The 17,257-nt window shown below is 41.5% G+C and overlaps 1 protein-coding gene across 1 annotated transcript in view; it reads right to left on the bottom strand.

Moving 5' to 3' along the window:
* ELAVL2 (ELAV like RNA binding protein 2) overlaps window positions 1–17,257 on the bottom strand; it is an 80,190-nt gene that overhangs the window by 35,559 nt on the left and 27,374 nt on the right. The window contains exon 3 of the mRNA XM_018568346.1: window positions 8,239–8,392. Within this exon, the coding sequence (XP_018423848.1) occupies window positions 8,239–8,392 (154 nt within the window). The remainder of the gene's footprint in view (window positions 1–8,238; window positions 8,393–17,257) is intronic.

Below are 17,257 nucleotides of genomic sequence, written 5' to 3' on the forward strand. Positions count from 1 at the left end.
GTGTGTGAGAGAGCGCGTGTGTGTGAGAGAGCGCGTGTGTGTGTGTGTGAGAGAGCGCGTGTGTGTGTGTGTGTGAGAGAGCGCGTGTGTGTGTGTGAGCGCTGTGTGTGAGAGCGTGAGTAAACACATTTGGCTGAATATTGTCTTACCTCAGCTAAATTTCAGACTAGCAAATCTTGTTGAATTATTCTATATTGGGTAACGCATAGTAAGGATTTTAAGGTCTAAATGTCTGTTTGCTGGGAGAAGTCGCTTGTTAAATCTGCACACATTTTATCATTTCATACTGAACATTTTACAAGCTACATTTAGGGAGAGATATGGTCCTGTTGTACTATATTTGGAACAATATCCTGTTTTTGTTTTTTATTTCAGTGTTATACTTGCTGATAAATTGCATTGCATATTTCAAACCTTATTTATTGTCACCAATAATATTTTGATCATTAGTTTCCACTGATTTTATTATATATTTTTGCAGAATATGGTTTTTATTCAATTTTAAATTAGCGCATACAAAACTTTGGTAATCAGTTAATGTATCAAGATTAGTAGGGAATGTCCAATCCTTACCTGTTTTCAAAATTGAAATACTGATTTACACAGTGCTTGAATATATGCCCAGATATCAGCAGCTTCCCCCAATGAATGTTGGGAGAAAAAAAAAAAAAGAAAAAAAGTTTGCCACTAAATATGGAAAAGTAGTGTTTGCAAAAAACTGCAATACCCAAAATTGCCCATACGTGACAATTTAAAAGCTTTTAACAGCTCATCAGTTTAGTATCATAAGACCCCGTTCACATTGAGCGATTTATCGCGCGGTAATTCCCGCGATATCATGGCAAATTACCGCGCGATATCGCGCTCCAATGCAATCCAATGGGGCAAAGGGTCCTGCTGTCGCGGGTCGTGTGTCGCTACAGCAGGACCCTTTTGGAGCGGATTTAGCCGCGATTCAAGCTTGGACGTGACATCGCGCGGCAAATCTCGCGATGTCGCGCAATATGCAAATCGCGCGACAAACGCCCTAGAATTATTGCTCGCACTCCGACATTCGCGGTGATCTGTAACATGTGCAGCGTTTTAGCGCATACGTGGGAACGGGGGACTTACAATTTTGTTGGTTTTTTTTTATATGTAACTTTTTTTTAAAAACTTTTTTACACTTAGTGTTATTGCTATCACATAGGGGGCTAACAATCCCCTATGTGATAGCACAGGCACACCGACAGGTCCTCTTTATGGAGACATCAGCTAGAGACCCCCAAAGAAGTTAAGCACAGATCTGCGTCACCAGCTTCTTCTCTGGCTACAGCAGCCAGATAAATGACAGATGAATGCGGAAGTAATGTAATACACACCACTTCCGCATTCAGAGATGGGAAAATGCGGATCTCCCTCTGAACTTTATGATTAGAGCCGCCAAGTCGGTCTTGGGCACGCAGAGCCCAAGATAGGGGCCAGCGATAACAAAAAAGGTGTCCATGTCCTGCACCCAATGTGTGTGTTCTCCAAACTTTTGAAAAAGCGAACACATTCCCAACATTTGAGCGCACAGGTGGGGGCAATCCTTCATGCAGGTTTGTCAATGACTACCAAATCCAGGCCTAGCAGGGAAATCAACCCTGTGAAACTTAATCAAGCCCCAGGGAAAGGTAACAGGAGGGAATTCTGATACAGTCCACGATATGTACAGGAGTGAGTTTTTAGTGACCGGGTCAGGCAAAGCAAATCCTCCAACCAATGATGAAGTGACTGAAATAACTCACAAGATCCTTGGTACTTGCTAGAAGGTACATCCAGGAATGCCTCAGTGATATCACCAATGTAAATAAACTGGGAAGACCTGCACTTTAGAGTTTCACGGTTTAGCATCCAGCCTGAATACTCCAGCAGCCTTTGATTAAATATTAAAGCCGTGTTTAAAAAAAAAAAGGAATGCGTCTGAACCTTTGGATTAGTGCTAACATAACGTATGGTTTCTGGAATATGAAATACTGTGTACCTCAGACAATACTATGCCTGCATAGCCTGGCTGAAGACAGAAGGCAGTGTGACACCAATTGGCCACACAGCGTACATCTCCATAGACCAGGAAGTGGTCGACTTGAAAGACTTGCTGGTGGAGAGGGGGGGTTTGGATTTAAATATTATTTGTATTAAAAGTAAAGTTATACTTTGAAATAACTAAATCAAAAACTAAAAATTTGATATATAGCATCTTACCAACTCTAAGCCTCAGTTCACACCGAGCGATTTCTCGCGCAGTAATTCCCGCGATATCGCCGCTATTTACCGCGCGATATTGCTCTTGCTTGGCAATGGGGCAAAGGGTCCTGCTGTCGCGTGTCGTGCATCGCTACAGCAGGACCCTTTTTGGAGCGGAGTTTGCTGCGATTCTAGCTTGCTCAATGCAAGCATTTGCTTGATATCGCGCAAAATGCAAATCGCGCGACAAACGCGCGATTTGCGAATTGCGCAGTGTGAATGGGGCCTAAGATGTGGTGGCTGTGTTGGCTCATTTAGCCCTGTTATTTTTATTCTGTGATCCTGCCATTACACTCTTCATGTCCCAGGGTGACAGCGCTCACTATACTGTATCTTTGTAGGAGCACAGCTCGGTCTCTCCGAGCCTGGAAGTGTTAGGACTACAGAATCAAAGGAGATTTTTTTCTGTAGTTTACGTAAGTTTGCTAGACAAGGATAGAGGATTTAGTGCAGAACAGAAGTCAGAGCTCACTGGATTTCTGCCAAGATCGACTGGTATTTTTCTTTACAATGTTTTGAAAGAAAAAACAGTTTAATGTTCATGTACTTGATAAATGTACAGAATAGGTTTATTTTGCCCACATAAACATATTAAGTTTTTTTTTTTAATATCTATTGTATCGGTACACAATGGCACCTGCAATTGAAATGTATTCTGCACAGCAAGATGGTAGCATCTATAATTGCACTGGAAAGGGAAGAAAGTGCAATTTACACACGTGTTTAGTTCATCACTATTGATACCTATGGGGTATTATTTGATGCCTACTGAAAGAACAGAAAAAGTAATGCAAGATAGAGGTTAGGATTAATGAGAAACAATTTTAATAGTTAATTAGGTTTTATGAGGAAAGATAGCAAATAAGCAGCCATTCTAGAGCTGCAACAGTTATTCGATTAAGTCGATTAAAATCGACGATGGAAAACGTTGTCAACGTTTTCCATCGTCGATTCGTCGGCTAAAATTCAAATTTCCCGCTCGCCGCTGCTTAAGCCCGCCGTTTACGCCACTTACGCCCGCTGCTTACGCCACGCCCACGTCGTTTAGCCGCTCGCGCCTACGCCGGTATACCCGCTCACGCGACCCCGCTTACGCCACGCTGAACATTCAATATCCAGTATGGGGCGACGCTTAAAACGCTTTTACCGCTCATCAGTTTAGTGTTATCAGTAATTAATGGCTCTAAAATTATTGCTCTCACTCCGACGTTTGCGGCAATATGTAACATGTGCGGCACAAGTTGTTTTTTTCGCACGTAGGCGCCCCCAACGCATATCTGCATGTGTATGTAGGGGTGGAGGACTTTAAAAAAAAAAAATTATGTTTTAATTTTTTTAATGCTTATTTTTTTTAATGATTCTTTAATTTTTGTATTACTTTTTTTTCTACACAACTTTATTGCTATCACATGGGGAGCTAAGAAGCCCCCTATGTGATTTTCCATTTACATGACAGGTCCTCTTCATGAAGACATCAGGGGTCTCCAAGACCCCTAATGTCACCTAGGGACCCCCAGAGAAGCTGATGAAGCAGAGATCTGTTTCATCAGCTTCTGTAGATGGAGAGCGAGACTGAATGCAGGAAGTGATGTAATATATGTCACTTCCTGCATTCGGGGACTGAGAGGAGAGCAAAGGGAGATCGTGTACTGATCTCCGATCACAGAGCCGTGCCGGTCCCGGCCGCATCGGGTACAGCAACGGCAGTGACAGCTGCTGGTAATACAAGCAATCGAGCGTCTCGATATGCTCGATTGCTTGAATGTAAAGCTCCCGGCCGGCCGTGTAATTACAACGGCCGGCTGGGAAGCTGCTCGTCACAGACTAGCAGATGTCAGCCTGTGCAAGGGTCTTTGGGTACATTCACACTTCCACTGCATTAACATGCACATCATGACCACTATCCAACTATCCAAGCTTTAGGGCATTGCAGTGTCTATTTAAATGGCACCCAAATGCACCTATGTTGCAGCGCACTGCAATGCACTACCACACCTTGAGGTGCACTGTGTCGGGAAAAAATGGTGCCTGCCTAATTTTCAATCTATTGTAGTGTGCTGGAGGCCCTTCAAATGAATAGGCTGCCTTATTAGATAAGTTAATACACATTCCTTAACGCACCGCAATAGACTGTTTATATTTAAATGGAACTTTAGGTACTAAGTCTGAAATTACTTGCAAAGAAAGTAGTAAGGCAGTTGAAGTTAGCAGCAGAACTATGGCAAGAGACACAATCTACCATGCAAGAACCTTCAGGAACCGAATAAAGTGTGCCCATGAACTACTTTAAATCACTTGAAGACCAGGGTGTTAAACCCCCTTCCTTTCCAGGTCATTTTCCAGCATTCAGTGCTGCGGTACTTTATTCAGTATACAACGCTGTACTGAAGTGAAATTGAAACTTTTTTGGTGGTATTTAATCACTACTTGGGGTTTTATTTTTTACTGAAAAAAAACACAAAAAAAACTTTTCCCTATATACATTACGCACATTTTTGGTAAAATATAAAAGACGGGGTCACGTCGGGTAAATGAGACACCAAACATGTCAAGCTTTAAAAATCCATGCACCCACGAAACCGCAAAAAACTACCATACCCAAAATTGGCCATAGGCGAGGCTTTAAAAGCTTTTATCGTGTGATTATCCCCCTCTGATAGCAGCCGTGCGGGATCAGCGTTGGCGGAGGGGGGAACACACCCACATGCATAAAAACAAGCGATCCAGCGGCTCTACAGAGGCTGAAACACTTGTATGTAAACAGCCATCTCTGGCTGTTCACAATTTAAGCAGTTTTCCCGCTCATGCGCCCCGTGGGATAGGTGAGGATGTTTAAAAACACCCACTCACATAAAAGAAGCACCTGGCCGGCCGTTTAATTACAACGGCAGGCCTGGAAGCGGTTGAAGTAAAGTGTGGCCACACCAAATGTTGATTTCATTCACCTTTTTGGTTAATGATAGGCATGTTCAGATACCAAGTACCGTACGTGGTTCAAGTACATGTACAGATACTTTTCCAGCTCTAAAACTAGACTAGAGAAAAATTCAAAAGTTAAGAGGCAGCTGTCATTTTTAAGGAGCATACGGGGCTCCTGGGATCTGTACATCCCTGTTTTAATGTATGATTTTTTTTTGTTTTATAAATAAATACATGGGTTGTACCGATACAATTTTTCGAGTACAAGTACTAATACTTCCAAGTCCAAGTACTCACAGATACAAGTACTGATATATATTTGTTTGTCATGTGACAGTTTTTCTAAAACAATACAGAAAAATAATTTCAGGACAATGGTGGAGCACCAGAGCCAGGTCCCAGCTTCAACCGCTGCAACCCTGGTAGTTCTCGTGAAAATGGCAAGTATTGGCACTGGTATCTGAACATCCCTAGTTAATGAGAAACTATTCATGACATTTTGAGACGCAATCCGCTTTACAAAACTTTGCACTGTAAATACAAGTTTTAACACAAACATTAATATGCCTAAAAAATACACTAACTTGAATTGTCCCAAATAAGTGCTTTAAAAATTAAGGCGGAAACTAAATCGATAAAGTCGATAAAACGATAATGAAAATCGTTGTCAAACGCGTAGCTAAGCGCGGCCTGACCATACGGTAACTGCCCAAGGACCCACAGCCTCCCCATGTCTCAGCATCCTCCACCTCAAGCTGCTCATAGTGGATTGCGGATGGGCTGAATAGGGTCCATACCAGGGAGAAGTGTTTGGAGTCACAGCGAACGCATAGCTGAAAATGGACTGACCGTTTAGGACCTGCAGCCTACCTATGTCTTAAGTCTCCTCTCCGGGCTACTCATAGTGGATTGTGGACAGGTTGAATAGCGTTGTAGAACAGGTGTAATTCGTATGTATTATGCGCTGTATGTGTAAACTGTGTATTAGGTGTACTGTGTGTATTGTATGGGATGTGTACTGTGTGCGTATTAAGTGTTGCATGTGTAGTGTGCGCGCGCGCTGTGTGTGCATTGTGTTGTAAATGTACTGTGTGTATGTGCAGTAAGTGGGTGTCTGTGGTTGGGGGGGACAGACGGTGCAGCTGCACCGGTACAGCCGAGCAGCAAATGCAATTAAGCCCGTGACACTGCACGCAGAACCACGCGCAGCCAAGGTACGTGTCTGTGCGCAGGTCTTTGCGTGCAATGTGTATCAATATCCTCATATGCCATGTCCATTAAATAAATATTTTTTCAAAAATTAAATACCTTTAGTAAACAACTAATATTTATTAATTATTAATGAAATTAATATGAATTCAAAATCTAAATACATTTTTTTTATCCAATAAAAAATAAAATCGGCCAACTAAATCTAATATGAAAATAAATATGAGTCACAGTCCTAAAAATGGTGATTCGTATAAAGACACCCAGTGTTTAAAGTAGCCTCTAACCCTTTTACTATCACTTACTAGCTTGGGCCTTGTATCTAGTCTTTTCCTTAACTGCCTTCGGGCCAGCCGTAGTAAAAAAATAGGCCGGCCCGGAGCACTCTAGATCTGAGCGGGCGTCTTTAGATGTCCGCTCAGACACGCCCGCTGGGCGCGCGAGCGGGAAATGGCCGCAATTAAAAAACAGGCAGCGATGCCTGTTAACATACAAGCGATCCGCCGGCTGTAGAGCTTGTATGTTGCAACGATCGGTGCGCCCCCCCCTCTCCTCTGAAAGAATGCGGAAGTGTTGTATATTACATCACTTCCGCATTCTTGTGTCACTCTCCAGCTTCAGAAGCTGCAAAGAAGCTGATGGAGCAGATCTGTGCTTCATCAGCTTCTTTTGGGGGGTCCTAGGTGACATTAGGGGTCTTGGAGACCCCTGATGTCTCCATAAAGAGGACCTGTCACATTTTGCTATCACATAGGGGGGTTTTATTAGCCCCGTATGTGATAGCAATAAAGTTTAGTGGAAAAAAAATATGAAAGTCCCCCAATTTTTTTTTTAAGTTACACATAAAAAAGAATAAAAAAAGAAAAAATGTAAAGTCCCCACCCATACATACACGCACATATGCGTCGGGGGCGCATACGTGCAAAAAAGACGATTGCGCCCATTACGCCGCACATGTTACATATCGCTGCGAATGTCAGAGTGAGAGCAATAAGTCTAGGGCCATCAATCACTGATAACACTAAACTGATGAGTGGTAAAAGCTTTTAAAGTGTCGCCTATGGCCAATTTTGGGTATGATAGTTTTCTGCGGTGTCGCAGGTGCGCGCAATTTTAAAGCTTGACATGTTTGGTGTCTATTTACCCGACGTGACCCCGACTTTTATATTTTACCAAAAAACTGGGTAATAATAAATGTTTCCTAACAATGTTAAAAAAACGTTTTTTTCCAAAATTTTCAGTAATTTTTCCTAATTATAGTAAAAAATAAAACCCCCAATGGTGATTAAATACCACCAACATAAAGCTCTATCTGTCCCCAAAAAATGGTATAAAATTAATTTCAGTACAGCGTTGCATGACGGAATAAACGTCAACGTATTGCAGCGCTGAATACTGAAAAATGGCCTGGCCAGGAAGGGGGTATAAACACCTGGTCTTGAAGTGGTTAAAGAGCCAGATATGCATTTTTGCATAAAATTTCACTTTTAATAAAAGTTTATTAGCATTTTAGAAGCAGCAGTGGGACCATTTCTATGCAGCTTGGAAATGATTATAGCAGCTATACATTTATTACTAGCCAGGAAACCGCTTCTGAACCTGCACCTTCAGGGTGAAAATGACTCAGAGTAGCTGACTATATTCAACAATCTATTTTTGTACGTGCATATTAATGAACAATTCCAGCAGAAAATTGCATTTTCTGGCCCACATTTCACCACCTTTGATATATTATGGAGGCAACATTGCCGTATTTGACAGGAGACTCACAACTCGGCACGATAAAATTGTAGCAAAAGAATAAATAAAAACCATAAAAATAAAAAACTACCGAACACTTACCAGTTACTTGGTCAACTAAAATGCGGGATGTAATAATGCGGCCATATTGAGAAAACAACTGCTCCAATTCTTTTTGGGTCATTGTTTTTGGAAGTCCACTGACATACAGGTTTGCATCTCGAATGGAAGCTGAACTTGGGCGAGCATAGGACACCTTAAAATTAAAAAAAATAATAAATGCAAAAAATGCCTAAAAATCACTTTAAAACAAAAATCCATAATGTGCCCACCATTCCAATATTTTATGCCCAGTAGGTTCAACTATTAAAAAGCTTTTGTTTCAACATTAAGAATGCCCAGAAAGTGAACATTTGGCATGATTCAAAGGTTCACAAATAGAAAAAGGTCTCTTGTAAAAACATAAGTTATCAGGCATGCTTTGAAATAACGTAGAGCATCATCTTGAGACAGGGCATTTTTTTTTCATCAAGGGGTAAGTGATAATTGAGCAAAAATCAGAGCAATACTAAAAGAAAACTGACCAAATGAGGGAAAGAGGCTGTATATTCAACTTCCACTTAACTAGTTACAGTTAACTCCCCATTCTTCAGCATTCAGACAACCGGCAAAAAAAAAAAAAATCCAGGACATGTTTCTTTCTCAGGTCTGCGCCTGTGCTCAGTGGGTGGGGTTTTAATAGCCAGCCTGCTATTGCAAATTGCAATCGCAATCTGGCTTTTGCTCCCAGCTGCTTACAATCACCTGTCAGCTGCAATGGGGGGATTTGCTTCAAAGATATTAACTTTCAAGCAACCAGAAAGTACAGTTATCTGGCACCTACCGATCCCAGTGGATGTCGGATAACTGGGAGTTTACCGTTTTACAACAAATATGAACATATGAATGCACCCCAAAATTCTAACATGAAATCTGTACAGGACTTTTTGGGGGCAGGGGAATTTTAAAGTGTTGATAATCTGCCTTATTTTCTGGCTCTGTACTGTTCTTATGTTTACATTTTGAAAAACAAATATTTTAGGGATGACATTTTCCATTAAGCTTCATATCCTTTAGTGTTTTTCCCCATTAGGCCGTCATGTTATCCCTTTCATAAACAACAATTCCGGATTACACAGATTCTCTGGCTGTTCTGTAGATTTTAGCAGGCATCAACACTACTTAAACCCTTAATCTGGCTTAAAGCAACAACCTTAACCCCCCCAATAAGATAAACCTGTGAAAAAACAGTATATACTTGCCTGGCTAAGCAGCCCCATTGCTGAGGAATAGTCCCCTGCAGTGTGTTAAAGAGAACACCAACACTACAGGAAACAATTACGGAGGGGGGAGAAGAACCTGCGAGTGCTGTGAGGGAAAGAGAACAGCAACATTCTCATAAATGTTGGTTTCCCAAGCAGACTCCGGTGGACTCCCTAAGAAGCAGAGCAGCACTGGGCAGCATGAAAAGAAGTATAAACTCTGTTCTTTTGCAGGTATATTTTGTATTTTTTTCATGACAGGGTTTCCTTACAGACAGTGCTCCCATTAAGATATAAATTCCCAAATTAAGACAAAGAGCCCCTTGAAAGAAGCTTCTAGTCATTATAAACAGGTCAGGAATAATGCGGCTGAGACGGTAGTACTCTACACACCCATCAGCAGTATTGGCCTGGTTAATTTATTTATTCCATGCAAAGTATAAGCTACTGATGAGACCACTCTGTTTTTCAGGAATGTGATCTTACTGAAGAGATTTTCAGAAGAGCATTTTTTAGGTAGTATTTGTAAGATGATCAGCTCTGACGACAATCACAGGCATGAAATATGGGTAAATTATGCCAAAATTGAACTTTATTGCCTTGCTATTCAGCACCAATCTGTTTAGAACATCTAAAAACACACAAACATGTGTAGATAGCTATACACCATAACCCTTGGCCATCAGTGGACCCTCAAAATGTCCATAACAAAAGGCAAGCAGGAACATACAACTGAACCCATGCCTAAAAAGGATTGGCTCCAAAATGCCACATTAATCTGGCACTTTTGATATGTTGGTAGTAATATAAAGCAAAAAGTAGCAAGCCATTAAGTTAAATAGGAACTTTACCAGTATCATTAAAACAACCACACCTTTAGAAATGTTTAGTAAAGACATTCTACAAACAGATACTTCTAGATAATTGCAGGCTTGTATTATTTGCATACCTTGTTTTTCATTTTTCCTAGTCTTCTGACAGTGGCCATGTTAACTAAGGGCAAATTACTAGCTCTCCCTTCCTTTCCACACGATGCCTCACCTCCAGCAGACATGGAGGATGACTGCACAAAGGACATCTCTCCGCCGGTCTCACTCTGCTTTGCTTCAACGTTCTGATGCTATACTTCAGAAAGCATCGATGTCTACCGTCAAAATTACAGATCGCCTAAATTATAGAGACATAAAACAATGCACCTCGGCACTGAAAGGCAAGTATGACAACCTATCTGGGTCTGTTTCTTCCCTCCACACGGACCTGGATGCTGTGCGATATATGAATAGGCTCCTTCTTCAGAAACTTGAACATGGAAAATCGTCCTTGACGCTCTATTTTGAGCATTCGTAGACTACCGGAAAAGATTACCGACCTTTTTTCTACTACACTTGCCCTATTCCAAGAACTTGCACTGGACGTTTCTGTGAAACGCCTCAAGTGCATAGGGCCATAACTTGCAAAAAACCCACAGGGACCCCCAAGAGATACAGTGGTCAAGCTCATTTTCGCTCCAAAGTAGAAATCACTTGCGAATGCCAGAATAAAAATCTCTACACGGATCAATTCAATTTCATGGTCACTGATACCAGCTTTTTGTGGATTTAGAGCCCTTTACCATTGCTAAAAGGCGCTCTGAAGCCTGGCCTGGATGCCCTCCAATGTCACAATGTACCTTACAAAAAACGTGAGTTTTTCCCTTTTAGTTTCCTTTTACCTACATTCCTGCAGCTCTTTAGAGGAGCTGAAAGCCTGCATGAGAAATTGGGTCTGTCAGATGCTGCTGCCTCTCCTCCTTGGGCAGCAGTTCTGGCGACTCCCACGAACCAGCTTCTAAGATCACACCCAGAGCGGGGTCCACGGGATGATTCCTCTGTTGTGCCCTCTCCGAACATCTTCTATTGCTCACTCATGAGAGTCGTGGAACTAGGCCCTTGTGCTGTATTTCTACCTGAATCGATGCTCCTGATGTTACTTACCGCATCTTAACCTTTCCTGTCGTGACCGTGTGGTACTTTTATACCCAGCTGTTATTTGGGTTGCCCCTCTGATCTATCCATGGATCCTTATTTTTCACCAATTTTTTCTGCACTCTACATTTTCATTCCAATTGTATTTGGCTTTCTTGTTGCTGTTTTTTACGGTTTCTACTGAGCATGTTATCCGAGCCCTCTTGGTCGTGGTGGTCAGACAACTCCCTTGTTTACTTTTATTACTGGATAGCCTACAATATTCCTGTTGGGTCGTTTGTTTTTATATTGATTTTATGGATTTGCTTTTTTAGCACAATGGAGTTCTCTGGTAATTGTGTTTAGTATTACAGTTTGCCTGAGGGACCTAGTTTGTGTGTCCCTATACCTTGGACATGTAGGGACAGCAATAGTCCCTCCTGTCCAATGTTGCCGAGTTATTGAGGATTTACTGTTGGTATGTTTGTTCTATTTTCTTCCTGTCTTTTTCCTGTCTCTTTCTCTTCTTTCATCCCCTTACCTGGATGCATCCGAGCAACACAAGCTTGCAGTTGTTCCATGGTATTTCTGTTGGTTGTCCTTTATGCTGAGCTTCTCTTTCCTCACGTTACTTAAAATACTTAGCCTTAATGTACAAGGCCTTAATTCCCCTAAATCCCACACCTTTCGTTATTTTCACACTGCACATGCGGATGTGGTATGTCTCCAAGAAACGCACTTTGCCCAAACTTCTTACCCTAAATAATTCAGTGCCCAATTTCCCCATATCAACATAACCAATGGCATCTGCAAAGAGGGGAAGGGTGCTCATTGGGTTTAGAAAATCCCTTTTGGTTTGCTGTTCTGAAATTTGGTACCCATTGGGTAGATACCTTATCCTTACCTGCCTTCATGGCACTGAAATTACATTAGTTTCTTAGTATGCGCCCAACAAAGATTCCTTCCTTTACTCATTATCCACAATTGACTCACACCGCATTGGGACACTGATACTTGTATGGATTCTAACCTCACTATCTTGCCACACAAAAGATAGACCCAAAGACCCCATCCCACCTGCACTTCTCCCAGTTTCGAGACCTTCTGTCTTGCTATTCTCTGGTAGGCTGTTGGCGGTTAGAACTCACCCATTACTTGCACTCATGGGCCCACACACTGATAAGTCTGATCTTCCACTCCTGTATCCATCCTATTCCTTGGTCGGACCATTTGGCAGTGTCACTGCTTCTTTCGGATTTCACTCCTAGGGGCAATGCGCCTGAGGTTTATGAATGACTCCCTCCTTTCTGACCCTACCTCTTGCTCTGCCATAGCTCCAGCTCTTCAAGATTGTATTTCCCTCAACCAAGCCCCTGATCGCTCCTTCAGACTTGAAAGAGGGGCTTCAATGACTTCTTGCTCCTGAGGGGGGATTTCCAATCTCGCATAGAGGCTCAAAGTTCCAACCTTTCACCCTCTCATAAATCCCCCTAAGAAGAAGCTTGTAGGAAACTCAATTTATTATTGACTGACCACGCTGAGAAACAATTACCAAGGACGGCTCACAAACACTACCTTAAAGCTAACTGGACAGACTCCCTCTTAGCATCTAAACTCCAAAACTTGCATTCCTCTTTTAAACTCTTTAAACTCCAAACTTCCTGGGACTCCAACACCTGTAGTCCAACTGCTATTGTAGATATTTTCCACCGCCACCTTTCCGCTCTCTATACCTCTTGGTGTTCATTCCCTGATCAGATAGCGGACCAAGCCCTTGATCATTTACATCTTCCTTCTCTTACACCTTTCTAGAAGGAGATATTTGAGGAACCGATCACCAAAGTCTCCCAAAACCCCATAGCTGAGGCCTTATATCCCTCCTCTACAGGGCTTGAAAAATTTGACGGTGTCTCACCAGTCAGTCAAAAATTTCACCAGTCAGCATGACCGGACTATAGCCTTGCAATTTATGTAAAAAAAATTTGAGGACCATAAATGTAAAAAAAAAAAAAAAAAGTTTCCCTACGTTATGTTATCAAACATTTATTCTTACCCATATTTTTAGTAAAACATAAAAGTCGGGGTCACGTCGGGTAAATAGACAACAAACATGTCAAGCCTTAAAATTGCGTGCGCCCGCAAAAATCGCAAAAAACGCCCATAGGCGACAATTAAAATGCTTTTACTGCTCATCAGTTTAGTGTTATCAGTGATTAATGGCTCTAAAATTATTGCTCTCACTCCGACGTTTGCGGCGATACGTAACATGTGCGGCACCCTAGGCGCGGTCGTCTTTTTCGCACGAAGGCGCACCCGACTCATATTGGCGGGGACTTAAAAAATGTTTTCTTTTTTAATTTTTGCAATGCTTTATATTTTTTATGATTCTTTAATTTTTAGATTACTTTTTATTTACACACTTTATTGCTATTACATGGGGGGCTAAGAAGCCCCCTATGGGATAGCTAACTTACATGACAGGTCCTCTTTATGGAGACATCAGGGGTCTCCAAGACCCCTGTCACCTAGGGACCCCCAGAGAAGCTGGTGAAGCAGAGATCTGCTTCATCAGCTTCTCTAGCTGGAGAGTGACACTGCATGCAGGAAGTGATGTAACATACATCACTTCCTGCATTCGGGGACTGAGAGGAGATCAAAAGGTAGTTCGTATACTGAACTCCTTTTGATCTCCTGTCACAGAGCCGTGCCCGGTCTTGGCCGCATCGGGCACAGCGGATCCCGGATCCCGGGACCGGCAGTGACAGCTGCTAATACAAGCGATCGAGCGTCTCCAGAGACGCTCGATCGCTTGACTGTGTTAAGCTCCCGGCCGGGAAGCTGCTCGTCGGGCTCCACCGTCCTCTCGTCACAGACGAGTGGATTTTTCAAGCCCTGCTTCTCTATTTAGACCTTGTGACCCCCACCACTACATTAAAACTATCATACATGTCAGTGAAAAAAACAGGATATTGGTGTTGGCAGATGAAGCATGGGCTCAGATACGGTCCTCCACTAAATCATGCTGCCAGAGCGCAGGTGCACTGGAGATCAATTATAAAAGTTTTAATGAGGTGTTATATCTTCAAGACGCAGCCCATCAATTTATGTCCACTGTAGTGAACATTTTACTAGTTAATCTCTCATTTTACTCATTTATGCTACCTCATTAATTCCCATTGTCCATTTAAGAGCACATCCTGGGCTTTGCAGTGATGTCACATGTGTAGGGGTGGGGTAACTGCAAGTTAATGACAATTTCTGCATAAGATGGCTCCCTCATAAGTGTTTTATGGACACAGTAAAATTCAAATATCTTTTACCTGGTGAGTTTTTACAATTATATTCAAATATATATTTATTTGTTAACATGTTAGGAATTATGCAATTGTGTTTGATGGCAGTTTAATCATTTGTAAGTCAAAAATATTTACATATATGTGAATGTCCTCTGTAGTGGACACCTGGATGACCTTAATGTATTGCATTTTTTACTTTATTGCAATGGACAGCAGAGAGGCAGAGAAGATTTTGTTGAAAATGATTGGACATTCTAATGCAGTTGTAAAATTGAGAAAATATTGCATATTTTCAATAGTCACACATATGCTACCCAGGCCTCCTGCTATTGATCCTTATGATGACCCACAAACCTGTGCAAGTTAGAGTCCGTTTCCATACTTTTTCAAGTACATTGACAGAAAGGTCTGCTGATATTGCAGAACTCAAATCCAAGGGAGCTGCAAACTAGGAGTGTTTCTTAATACAACACCAGAAAAAATTAAGGGCTTCTTTAATACATTTACATTGCCTGCTTTGGCTATACTAGAATCAAGATGTTTTGGGCCAAGAAAACAAAAGTTCAAATAATTTGCAAGAAAATGACAAGAGATAGGTTTTCCAAGCTAAGAAACTCAAAAAATTGTCAATGGCCTTGATGTGGCAGAAGACAGACTGGCAGCCTTTGGAAGGTCAGGCCACTTCTTGAGAGTGAGGCAAGGCTACCTTAGTCTTCCAAAACCAGTAAAGCTCTGCATTGATGAGCAAATCATTCCTTTCACAGGCTGCTGTCCAATCTGAGTTTGTTCCATGTAAGCCATACCCTACTGGCTTGAAGGCATTTGGCCTTGCTTCTCCAGATGGTCTGATGCTGGACTTTGAAGTGAAGGATTAGGCATTGGGGCAGCAGCAGTCTTACGCATGGTTAGATCTGTTCCCAGAGGTACTCTGCTCTTTGATCGGTACTTCACATCTGTCATGTATATTGGATGCATTGCTTGCAAGGGGCTTTCCAGCAACTGGAACTGTAAAGAACAGGGTGCCAAAGACATGTCAGCTACCTGCTAAGAAACAATTGCAATGAGATTGAGGGAAGAGGAGCATCAATGATGGTGGTCAGAAGGAGTCCTGAGCTGGCTGTCACAAAATGGCTCGACAACAAGCCAGTGCTAATGGCCTCTACCATATATGGGTAGTAACCTGAATATGTCTGCACTAGATGGTTGTCCAAGAAAGAAAGCACACATCAAAGAAAAGTGTGATCGATCACTTTGATGTTGCCATCTCAAACTCATCAATCCAGTACGAGTCTGACAGCAAAGCCATGAACGGACCTACAAAAGGACACTCAACAGTAACTGGAGTTTAAATGACATCTGGCTGAAGAGTTATTGGATGCAGACCATTATGACAGTACTAGCAAAGAGAGTGAGCCACAAAAGAAAATGAGGATCCCTCAGCCAGACATCTTAACAAAAACATGGAGTCACACACATGCCTGAGATGGTGGATTGCAAATGTGCTAGTAGATGCAGGAATAAGTGCTGTAAAAAAAATAAAAAAATAAAAAGATATGCATGAGATGCACCAAATGCAAGATGTTCCTCTGTGTTACTAAAAAGAAACTGCTTCCTTGATTTTCACTGCTAAAATAAAACTCAGCTGAAACTTGAAAACATCAAGTTTCTAGATTGGCCGTTTTCCACTTTAAAAATAGACCCGCTGTCCATTACAGTGGACATGCTATGAAATTAAAAATAAAATTAATCTTGAAAGTCTAAATTGTAAGTTTTTGTAAAAAAAAAAAAATTTCAAAATACTGTTTTTTACAGTTCTCAGGAGGACATCATCCCCACGCAGATAGCTACGTATGTGCCAAATGATTCTCCATACTGCTTCAGGGGATGTGGTGAATTAGGTTCACATGTGCATATTTGAACAGTAACAATATAAAAAGTTAATGTATCCCTAGAGTATTACAAGATAAACCAGATAAAGTGATGCACACAACAGATCTATTAAACCACTTCAGCCCACACCTGCACACCTCTATGACCAGAGCAATTTTTATTTCTATACTTTGACCAGTCTTCGTTAAAATAGTGTTACCGCAAGTGACAGTATAGATTATTACATCATTTGTCTTTTTTAACCCCTTCATGACTGAGGCCCTTTTTTCAATTTTTGCACCCATGTTATATTCCACATTTTAGGCCTGAAAATGACGTAAAACCCCCCAACATTATATATTTTCTGAATGTCAAGACCCTATAGAATAAAATGGTGGTAGTTGAAAATTTTTATGTTGCGCAATATTAGCGCAACTCCTTATTAAACCCCAAAATTTAGTGACAAATTTAATTAAATGCCCCAAAACACAACAAATTACCCATTTTTTAAATGAAATATAAAAGATGAGGTTACAACGAGTAAAACGATACCCAACATGCCCAGTTTACAGATTGCGTGCGACCGTGAAACGGCGAAAAACTGCAGTACCCCAAAAAGTCAATAAAAGACACTATAAAAGCCCCCACAGGTCATCAATTTAGAAATACCCCCAAAATACTGGCCCTAGGATTATTGCTCTCACTCCGGCTG

The sequence above is a fragment of the Nanorana parkeri genome, unplaced genomic scaffold (genome assembly GCF_000935625.1).
Source record: "Nanorana parkeri isolate BGI_ZX_2015 unplaced genomic scaffold, ASM93562v1 scaffold1175, whole genome shotgun sequence".
NCBI lineage: Eukaryota > Metazoa > Chordata > Amphibia > Anura > Dicroglossidae > Nanorana > Nanorana parkeri.